The 11,678-nt window shown below is 40.0% G+C and overlaps 1 protein-coding gene across 3 annotated transcripts in view; it reads right to left on the minus strand.

Annotated features, from left to right (window-relative positions):
- Positions 1-247: 247 nt before the first annotated feature.
- Positions 248-11,678, minus strand: part of LOC107466976 (receptor-like serine/threonine-protein kinase At4g25390) — a 16,195-nt gene continuing 4,764 nt past the window's right edge. The window contains exons 1-3 of one of the 3 annotated variants that reach the window (XM_052253774.1): positions 10,240-10,913; positions 697-5,383; positions 248-535 (exon numbers count right to left, since the gene is read on the minus strand). In XM_052253774.1, the coding sequence (XP_052109734.1) occupies positions 773-2,854 (2,082 nt within the window). In that variant the 5' untranslated portion in view covers positions 2,855-5,383; positions 10,240-10,913 and the 3' untranslated portion in view covers positions 248-535; positions 697-772. Of the gene's footprint in view, positions 536-577; positions 5,384-10,239; positions 10,914-11,678 lie in introns of those variants that run through there. The other 2 variants (XM_052253775.1, XM_052253779.1) reach the window with 2 other exon arrangements.

Here is an 11,678-nt window from a genome sequence, read left to right on the forward strand (position 1 = left end):
TGATGGATTTTGCGTCGGTTTAGACTATACTACGATTGATTACTTGATAATTTCTATACCGGCAAAAATCCAATCGTCAGTTGTCAACCGTTGCCGGGGAGTGCGCATGAGTGCCATGTTTTTGGTTAATGTAAATATGTGAATATTGTGAATATGTTTGTCTTTTGTTTGTTTGGTAGTTTTTGTTAGTTTTAAGATCTCTATTGGTTTTGTTTCTATCCAGCTTTTATGCCAGTTTGGGCGTTTAACTCCAATTTTTATGCCAGTTCCAGCGTTAAACGCTGGGAATTCTGAAGCTGATTTGCAACGCCGGTTTGGGCCATCAAATCTCGGGCAAAGTATGGACTATTATCCATTGCTGGAAAGCCCAGGATGTCTACTTTCCAACGCCGTTGAGAGCGCGCCAATTGGGCTTCTGTAGCTCTAGAAAATCCATTCCGAGTGCAGGGAGGTCAGAATCCAACAGCATCTGCAGTCCTTTTCAGCCTCTGAATCAGATTTTTGCTCAGGACCCTCAATTTTAGCCAGAAAATACCTGAAATCACAGAAAAACACACAAACTCATAGTAAAGTCCAGAAAAGTGAATTTTAACTAAAAACTAATAAAAATATAATAAAAACTAATTAAAACATACTAAAAACATACTGAAAACAATGCCAAAAAGCGTATAAATTATCCGCTCATCATGAGCTCACCTGGAATTCCATATCAACAAATGATGCTTTTCCAAAGGAAAGATTGTACCTTTTTTGCAGTGATTCGTGCCAATGGCTATGCTTCAATCCATTTAGAAAAGTAGTCTATACATACTAAGAGAAATTTTACCTGACCTGGTGCTGTTGGAAATGGTCCTAAGATGTCCATTCCCCATCTAAAAAATGGCCAACTTACCTCCGTGCTATGCAACACCTCGGCAGGGCTGTGCATTATCGTTGCATGTTTTTGACAGTGATCGCATTTTTCTACTTTGTTTATGCAATCTTTTCTTATGGTCGGCCAGTAGTAACCTGCTCTGAGTAGCTTTGCTGCTAGGCTTCTCCCACCTATGTGATTTCCGCAGACTCCTTCATGGACTTCGTCCATGGCTTCTTCTGATTCCTTTTTGCTTAGGCATTTGAGGAGTGGTTGTGAAAATCCTCTCCTGTATAGCTCGGCGCCGACCAACACATAGAAGCTTGCTTGTCTTCGGAATAGATTTGGGTTTGTCTCACTGGTAGGTATTGTTCCGTGGAGGAGATAATCTATGATGGGTACTCTCCAATCTAGTTCCTGTGACATGCTTAAAATATATGTTAGGTTTACGCTAGGTTCTTCTAGAGTTAATTGTGACAGTTTGGGCGAAGTGCCTTTTCTGCTTGTTGCCAACTTAGATAATATGTCTGCTCTCTGGTTATTTCCTCTTGGGACATGAATAATTTTGAAATTATCAAATGTCAAGATAAGTTTTCTTACCATATTCCAATATCGCTCTAGTAAGGGGTCCTTTACCTGGAAAGATCCGTTCACCTGTTGTACTATTAACAGCGAATCACAATGTACGACGATTCTTGGTATCTGTAGTTTGATGGCGAGGTTTAATCCGGCTAGTAAAGCTTCGTATTCCGCTTGATTGTTTCTGGCTTCAAAAGAGAATCTTACGGACTGTTCTATGATTGTGTCCTCATATTCAAGTATAATTCCTGCTCCGCTTCCTTCATTGTTTAATGCTCCGTCAACATACATCATCCCTGTGCTCGGTCCGGCGGTGTTATGTGGACAGGTGAACTCAGCAATGAAGTCCGCCAGGATTTGTGACTTCAAAGCTGGCCTGGGTTGATACTGGATATCGAATTCTGATAATTCGATAGACCATTTGATCAACCTTCCTGCTACTTCCGGTTTTGCTAATATTTGCCGAAGGGGTTGATCTGTCCGCACGATGATGGTGTGGCTTTGGAAATAATGTCTGAGCCTTCTTGCTGTGGTGATCAGGGCTAGAGCCAGTTGCTCTACCATTGGGTATCTTTGCTCGGTGGGCTGTAGGACCTTGCTGACGAAATATACTGGTTTTTGTGTTTTTCCTGTTTCAAGCACAAGAGCCGAACTTATAGCGTGATTAGATACAGATAAATACAAATATAATGGTTTACCCTCCTCCGGACTCTGTAGTATCTGGGGAGACGTCAGCATTGCTTTCAGCTTCCTGAAAGATTCTTCGCAGGCATTTGTCCAAGTGAACTGTTTATGCTTCGATATTGCTTGGAAAAAATGATAAGATCTGTCTGCTATTGCCGGCAGGAACCGGGACAAGGCTGCTATTCTTCCTGTGAGCTTTTGCACCTCCTTCACAGTCTTCGGCGAGGTCATGTCAAGTATCGCAGCACATTTCTCAGGATTTGCTTCGATTCCCCTGGATGTCAACATAAAGCCCAGAAATTTTCCACCTTGTATACCGAAAGTGCATTTTTCCGGGTTTAGCCTCATGTTATATGCTCGGATTTGACCAAAGACCTCGGTTAAGTCATCGCAATGTGAGTTCCCTTGTGATGTTTTGGCTACCATGTCGTCGACATAGACCTCAATGTTTCTCCCAATTTGATTTCTAAACATTTTATCCATTAGTCGCTGGTATGTTGCACCTGCGTTCTTAAGGCCAAAAGGCATTACTGTGTAACAATAATTTCCAAATTCTGTTATAAATGCAGTCTTATGTTGGTCTTCAGGATGCATTAGAATTTGATTGTATCCAGAATATGCATCCATGAAGCTTAGACAATTAAAACCGGATGCGCTATCTACCAGCTTGTCAATACAAGGTAGTGGATATGCATCTTTGGGGCATGCCTTGTTAAGGTTTGTGAAGTCGACGCACATGCGCCATTTACCTGTGTTCTTTCTTACCGTTACGATGTTTGACAGCCATGTTGTGAACCTTACTTCTTCGATAAATCCTGCTGACAATAGTTTTTTGGTTTCCTCTAAGGATGCTTGTCATCTTTCCTCTCCCAAGTTGCGCTTCTTTTGAGCCATGGGCTTGACTGTTGGGTCCACGGCTAGCTTATGGCATATAATGCTGGGGTTGATGCCTGGCATATCTGTTGGTGTCCATGCGAAGAGGTCGGCGTTGTCTCTGAGGAGCTTTATTAGTCGAGCTTTTTCCTTACCTGAAAGTGCATTACCTATGTATGTAAACTTGTTAGTACTTCCATAAAACGTTACCTTCTCAAGCTCGTCCAGTGCTTGAGGTCGTTCTCGGAATTCCTCCCTTGGGTCGAGCTCATTAAGGGGAGGAGGGTCATCCGAGCTGTACACGGCTTGTACCCATGCTGGAATTGCTTTGTTCAATTCTTGTTGTTTTAAGCTAGTGTGGTAGCATTGCCGTGCTTCTTTGTGGTCGGCATGTACTGTAGCGATGAGTTCGTCCTGTACTGGAAACTTAACACACAGATGTAAAGTGGATACAATTGCACCAAAAGTATTTAAAGCTGGTCTGCCTAAAATGATGTTGTATGGGCTTATACAATCTACTATGATGTATCTAATATCAATCGTTTTTGTGAGAGGGGTTTCCCCCAAAACAGTTCTTAACCAAATAGTTCCCATTTCCTGTACCCTTTCTCCTGAGAATCCAACCAGATCTCCGGAGTGAGGTTGAATGGCCTTATCGGATAAGTTCATTTTTTGAAAAGTGGAGTAAAAGAGAACATCAGCACTACTACCTGGGTCTAGTAAGACCTTTCTTACCAATAGGTCTCCCACTTGCACTGAGATGACAACAGGGTCGTCGAGATTTGGACTTGCTGATTTGCAATCCGAGGCTGTGAAAGTGATTTCTCCAGTGGGTGTATCCTTGGGTAGGGAGGTCGGCCCTTCAACTGCCAACATTGCTCTGTAGCTTCGCTTCCGAGCCGAACTTGTTGTACCTCCACTGGCGAAACCACCTAAGATGCAGTTTATGACTCCTCGTGGTTGGTTTTGGTTTGTCCATTGTTTTTTGTCATTCTCCTCCTTCCCTTGGTTAATCTCCGGTGTTTTGATTCCTCCTCTATTCTTCCTCCCGTCAACATATTTGTCTAAGAGTCCTTGTCTTGCCAACCGTTCCAGTAGATCCTTTGCTGCCACACAGTCATCTGTTGTGTGGCCGAATTTTTGATGGAAGGCGCAATGCTTTGTTCTGTCTACGAACCTCTGATCCTGATAATTGCCTGCCCTATTTGGAGGTTTGATCATCTTGGCGTGTAGAATTTCTTTTATAATGTCTTCCCTCTTTGTGTTGAACCGGGTATAGTTGTCGAACTTTGGGTTGAGTTTGAAAGGCTTCTTCAGCTCTTTGCTGCTTTGTGATCTAAAGGTCTTTTCTTCTTCTCTTCTCGGTTGTTGCTTGTCTGTCTTTCGAGCTTCCCGAAGCTCTTCAATCTCCATTTGGCCAGCGGCTTTTTCTCGAAATTCGTCTAACGTCTTTGGTTTTGATACTGCGATCGTCTCTTGGAACTTGCCAGGTCTGAGGCCGCTCTTGAGAGCGTGTAGGTGGACCTCTGGGCTCAGATCTGGAATCTCCATGGTTGCCTCAGCAAACCGCGTCATGTAATCCTTTAGGCTCTCGTGCTCCCCTTGCTTGATGGTGCTCAGATAGTCTGTCCCATGCACATATATTCTTGACGCAGCGAAATAATCAATGAAGGATCTCGCCAGTTCTTCAAAAGAAGAGATTGAACCTGTAGACAACTTAGAGAACTAGAGTAATGCAGAACCATCTAAATAGGTAGGAAAAGCTCGACAAAGTATGGGCTCAAAGGCACCATTAAAGAACATCATAGATTGAAATTTTCTAATATGGACGCGAGGATCACCAAATCCCTTATATGGTTCAAGGGTAGTAGGCAGGACGAAATTTTTTGGCATTTGAAATTTCATGATGTCTTCCAAGAAGGGGTTATCTATGGTCAGCTTCTCTTTTGGCGGGGTGAGCTTTTGGGATTCCGTGTCATTCTGGTTTGAGCTCTTGGGGTCTTCCCCACCATGTTTTGTTGTTCGGTTGTTGGACGACAACTCGGCTATCCTTCGGACTTCCGCTTGGAGCTCGGAAATCTGGGCTAAGAGCTCAGCTTGCGTGGGTTGCTGTATTCCGTTGTCAGCCATCCTCTGAGATTTGAGGAGTCCTGAAAAGAGAGAGAGAGAGAGAGAGAGAGAGAGAGAGAGAGAGCACAAAGCCAGAAAAGAAACTTAGGTTTAGTGGGGTTGTTATTTCCTCGGGCCCCACGGTGGGCGCCAAATGTTCCATCCGAGTTACCCAGGCCGACCTCCTTGCTGTCCGAGCTTTTAGTAATTTCAGATTAGTTATGCTGCTGTTCGCCGGGACGAGGTATAGGTCGGCTTTCTTTTAAAACACCGCGGGTGGAACACCTGCAAAAGAATCTCCGACGCTCAAGTGAGAAGAGGTGTTCAAACAAATCACAAATAAAGTAAAAACAAATCGCAAATAAAGTAAAAGTAAGAAGAAATAGTGATACTGTGTTGTGCTTATTTCCTACTTTGTTGTCTCGGTGCTGTTTAAATAGGTTGAGAGGCCGTTGTGTTTAGCATATGATATCTTGTACTCTTCCGCAGATCTCGCAATGGTTAGTTTTTAGAATCTTTTTTCTGTTATTGGATGATCTGTTACCTGATTCTTAGCTGTTGTGGTAGCCGTTGTGTTTGTTTTGGGCCGAAGTTTATGATCCACATCAGTACTAATGATCCAAATGCTCGGGGGAATTCCTAAGAGAGCATGGGAAAAATGCGCTCTCTATTGTGGTCGAGGATGGCATTTCTCGCTATTACATTAGAGAATTACCAGAGGAAATACTAATTTACTTTATAAATGCAAAATTGTATAATTTTTTTTCAATACTAATCTTTATGAAATATCATCTAGAGTACCCGATCCATTGGTGATGTATACCTTAAAATGAAAGAATTCGTGTTGTCCAAAGAAGAATCTGAGGCTTGGTTTGGTAAAACTTTTACTTTTCGAAAGTAGATTATGAAAGTTGTCTTTTAAAAGACAGCTTTTTAAAAGCGGCAGCACTTGCATTTGGTAAAATCACGTTAAAAATAACTTTTAATAAGCATAAGCACTATAATTGTGTTTGGTAAAATAACTTTTAAAAATTTAAAAAATTATAATAACATATTTAAAACGAAGAATAAATTTTTTTTCAAATTTTAGAGACCAATAATTTAAATATTTATTTGATTTACTCTCTATATTAATATAACTAGAGTTATCATTAGTCAATAATAAAATTTGTATGTAATCCAATGTTAGTACTGATACGTCCATTACCCATCTATATATATTGACTCACTTTTATAAATAACAGAAAATATGACACATATCTCAAGTAAAATTATATATCTATATTTACATATGTATATATATGTTGTTATTATAATTTTGACTAATGTTCATGAAGTTGGTGTACCAAAATTTTATGATTGGTTTCCATAAATCAGGTCTCCTTCTTCACATTTTAAAGAATAGAGAAAGACAAACATCTACTAAAAATACAAAAAAAAAACGCACAAAAAATAATATAAATAGATTGAAGTTCATACCTAATACATGATAGAGATGTATTTGTGTTGAAATTGTGAAAATTAGGTTGAAAATAAAAAATATATGAAAATTGTGTTAGAATTTGTGAAGGTTAGGTTGAGAAATTAGAAAAATATGAGTATTTCAATGACAATATAATGGCAGAAAATATGTGGAAAAATAAACAAAATCTGGTATTAATAATTAATAATAGTAATTTTAAATATTTATTATATTAGATTTTTATTTTAATTTTGATAAGCACAAGCTAACTTTGAAAAACTCCCTTTTAAGTACTTTCAAAAGTACCCCTAATTTTTAAAAGTTGTAAGTACAAATATTTGAGCTTTTAATTTACCAAACACAAGATGAGATACTTATACTTTTAAAAAGTATAAACATCTCTTCAAAAAATTTTACCAAACCCAGTTTGACTATCACGTTAGCCCAGCCATCAGTAAACCTCTAGTGAAGTCTGACTGCAAAGCCTGGCCCATTTCATTAACACAAGATGACAACTTCTCTTTAAAAAATTTTACCAAACCCGGTTTGACTATCACGTTAGCCCAGCCATCAGTAAACCTCTAGTGAAGTCTGACTGCAAAGCCTGGCCCATTTCATTAACACAAGATGACAACTTTGTTATTTTTGCAACGGCTAGCTTATGGGATATTATCAATGTTCTGAAAACCGGTTCGAACCGGCCGGTCGAACCGTGAACCGGACGTTAAAGCGGTTCGGTCAACAAAGGAAACCGCAGAATTTGATAACGACATTGAACCGACGAACCGGGACCCGGCCGGTTTTTTAACCTGACAGCAAAACGCCGTCGTTTTGCAATGTGGGAAGCCCTAATTCCCTTTTCTCCTTCGTCAGTTTCATCTTCGTGCTTCACTCCAGCCTCAGCGTCCCACACCCACACTCACACTCCCACAGAACAACACCCATGAGGCCACCAGGCCACGACCCACCACGACCCACCGGCCACCACTGTGAGAGACAGAACGCCTGAAGCCCTCAACGCACTCACCTCCGTCGCGCCTTCAGCAGCGTCGCGCCTTCAGCAGCGTCGCGACCTCAGCAGCTTCGCGACCTCAGCAGCTTCGCGGCCTCAGCCTCCGTCGCGCCCTCAGCCACTTCGCCGTCAGCGTCTGCCTCATTTCCAGGTAAGTTTTATTTTTTAATTTAGCTATGATTTATGAACATGATTTTCTGATGAATTTTACTCTGAACTCTGAACATTGAACAAAGAATTTTGATGAAATTCTGAGTATCTGCAACTGATATAGTGAAATCAATTCTGTGAACTGACTGAACTAGTGAACTCTGATGAAGTCATGAAACTGTGATGAAATATGATTATGAAGTATGAACTGATTCTGTGATGAAATATGAATTGATTTTGTGAATTGATTTTGTGAATTGATTCTGGTTTTGACATTTTGTATACTCTGATTTTGAGAGATGATTCTGTGAATTGAATTCTGATTTTTTTGAACCTGAGATGTTGTTTGTAATCTTTGTATACTCTGATTCTGGTTTTGACGTTTTGTATACTCTGATTTTGAGAGTTGATTTTGTGAATTGAATTCTGAATTCTGGATTGATTCAATGTTCATTTGTTGTGATTATTGGGAGTTGAAATTATTGGGTTGGTTGGATTGATTCAATGTTCATTTTGATGCTGCTATGTTATGTTTGGTTGTTTGTTTGTTGACTTTTGAACTTTGAATTTGTATTTGAATGAGATTATAACATTTGGTTTATGTAGCACTTTTAATTTGAATGATATTTTCAAGTTTAGATTAGACTATAATTATATTTTTATGTGCTTATTTTTATTTTATTTATTATTTTATTATAAAACGGTTTTTACGGTTCAACCACGGTTGAACCGGTTGAACCTATGAACCAGTGAACCAGTATCTAGAACGGTTCGATGACCGGTTCGGTTTTCAGAACCTTGGTGAGATGTTTGATTGATAGCTGAAAATTTAAGTATAGTTAATTTTACGTGAAATTGATAGTTAAAATTTATTAAATAATTTAATTAATTTAATTGAATTTTTGTCTAATGTGACTTGAGTTTTCACCTTCATTAATAAGTACTTAAGTAGTGTAAGGGAAAAAAAAAATAAAAAGATAGAGAAGAATGTGAGAGTGCACACATGTCCAACATCAATTGGAAGGAAACAGAACCAACGGTTCCTGAAGCGGCTTCCTTATCCATCGCTGTGTGTTTGTTTGTGTTAGAGAACGATAATCAGCAGCCACAACATGGCTCTTCGAATTCCCTGTAACTGCTGCATTCCATTCTCAAACCACCAATCTTCCGCTTCTAACGCTTTCTACACCGCTGCTTTCACAAACCGCCGCAAGTCCACCTCGGCGGCGAGGGCGGAGCTCCGGACGCAGGTGGATGTGACCGCCCCAACTGCTTACTCGTCACCGTCCGGTGAGGTTCCTACTCACAAGGTCACCGTCCATGATACATTTATATTAGACTATAATTATATTTTAGGATGTTTATTTATAATTTATTTATTATTCTATTCTAAAACGGTTTTTTCGGTTGAACCATCGGTTGGACCGGTTAGACTAGTAAACCAGTGAACCAGTGACTAGAGCGGTTTGATGACCGGTTCGATTTTCAGAACCTTGGATATTATCAGCGTTGACAAGGCCGTGGAAATTGTCTCTGAATCTGGCAATGGAAGAGTAAATTAGTTTTCCCTAATATATATTTAAATAGTCTTTTTTTAGTAGAAGTAGAATTTTTTTGTTTTTATTGTCACTTTTGGGCTTGAGTTTTTTCCCTTTTTAATACCATAATAAAATTCTTACATGACAAAATTCTTCTTTAACAGGGGCCGCTCGAAAATTGATCCAATATGCTATTGAAGTGGTTGTCAAAGAGCATAATATTGAACAGGAAGTCAATAACAGATCTTGGACTCCTTTTACTTTTAGAGGAAATAGAGTTCAGTTATCTCATTTGATGTTTGCTGATGACTTACTTCTTTTTGCAGAAGCATCGGTCCAGCAAATAGAGAAGATAAATGCAGTTCTGGACAGATTTTGCAAAGCTTCTGGCCTAAAAATCAGTAATGCTAAGTCTTCTATAGTGTTCTCGAAAAACACAACTCCGGAGATAAAGAGCAACATATTGACAAAGACTGATTTCACAGAAAATAAAGTGCTGGGAAGATACTTGGGCGCTATGTTGAATAATAAGAAAAGAGGAAAGGAAAACTACAAAGTTGTGATTGATAGAGTGGGCAACAAACTCAAGGGGTGGAAGAGCAAATGCCTTTCAATGGCTGGCAGGATAATGCTAGCACAAGCAGTGATAAGTCCTAGCGTGAATTTTGACATGCAACATGAAAAAGTCCCAAAAACAGTGTGTAAAGAGATTGAAAAACTCCAGAGAAATTTTGTCCGGGGAGATGACAACAACAAAAGAAGACTTCACAGCATTAACTGGAAGACCCTCTGCCGACCTAAGTATGAGGGGGGGTTGGGATTCAGGAACCTGGAACTCATGAATGATTCTTTCCTGATCAAAATAATTTGGCAACTAAAGGAGAACCCTAATACACTATGGGCCAAAATCCTATACCAGAAATATCTCAACAACAACAATTTTCCTACACAGATAGAAGCAAAAAGCTCAGACTCAAACCTGTGGAAAGACCTTGCAAAGCTCTGGGACACATTCCAAAATCTCTCGGTGACCTTTGTGGGAGACGGTCGTGCTACCAACTTCTGGCTAGACAGATGGGTCGAAGGAATTGATGATACCCTGAAAAATCATGCAACCCAACTTAATCTGGACCTCAACAGTTCAGTTTGGGAATGGGCAAATGATACTGAAGGATGGAATAAAGAAAAATTGAAATCTTACCTCCCAAATAACATTACAGCAAGAGTGCTCGCCCAACCGCCGCCCAACAGCAACAATGGTAAGGATAGACAAGGATGGAGGCTCTCAGAAGATGGTGACTACTCCGTGGCGGCAACCTATAGAGCCCTAGCCAATTGGCCCCCTCCATCAACCACAAATTGGAGCAAATTGTGGCAATGGAAGGGACCCCAAAAGGCAAAAACCACTCTCTGGAGAATGATGCATAATAGACTCATCACTAATGAGAGAAGGAGTCGTTTATTTGGGGGGAGTGATGGATGCCCCTTCTACACTAACCAGCCGGAGAGCACCTTGCATGCGTTCAGGGACTGCCGGGGAATCGCCCTCCTTTGGTCACAACTCATCAATCCAGATGCAACGCAGGTTTTCTTCGGATCAAACTTAGAGCAATGGGTCAATCTCAATTTCGGTAGAGAATTGAGAAGAGGAGCGAATCATAACTGGATGGACATTTTTATCACAGCTTGTTAGAAGATTTGGAGTTGGAGAAATAGGGAGATTTTTGAACAAGGATATAACAGACCACCAAACCCCCATACTGAAATTCTTAGGAAAGTAAAGGAGATAAATGATGCCTTTGGAAAAAAAAAAGGGAGAAAACAGGGTCAAGAACAGAGAAGAACACCACATCAGATGGCACCCTCCACCACACAATTGGGTAACCTTGAATACTGATGGGTCAAGAAATAATGAATTGAAGAAGGCAAGTTGTGGAGGCCTCTTGAGGAATGAAAATGGAAAATGGCTTGGAGAATTTTCTTATTTTATTGGTGATTGCACAGCTTACAGAGCTGAGTTGTGGGGTATTGACCAAGGCCTCAAATTGGCGTGGACTTTGGGACTAAAGAAGGTAAAAGTAGAATGTGATTCTAAAGCAGTGATTGAGATTTTAAATAGTGAGAAAAACTTATCCAATCATCCGAATAGTATGATCAGAAACATCAATGCTTGGAGAGTCAAAGATTGGAATATTTGTTTTGTAAATATTTATAGAGAAGGCAATAGAGGTGCCGATTGCCTCGCTCGCAAAGGCTTAGAGCTAGAACCAGGATTACACTTTTGGGATACACCTCCTAGAGAGATTGTGAACATCCTTTTTGATGATGAAAAAGGGGTTTCCTTGTCCCGTTTAATTTGTATTTAGGTCTTTTTTTTCGGGCTTTAGCCCGTCTTAATATGAAAAAAAAAAAAAAAAA

This window comes from Arachis duranensis, chromosome 9 (assembly GCF_000817695.3).
Source record: "Arachis duranensis cultivar V14167 chromosome 9, aradu.V14167.gnm2.J7QH, whole genome shotgun sequence".
Classification (NCBI taxonomy): Eukaryota; Viridiplantae; Streptophyta; class Magnoliopsida; order Fabales; family Fabaceae; genus Arachis; species Arachis duranensis.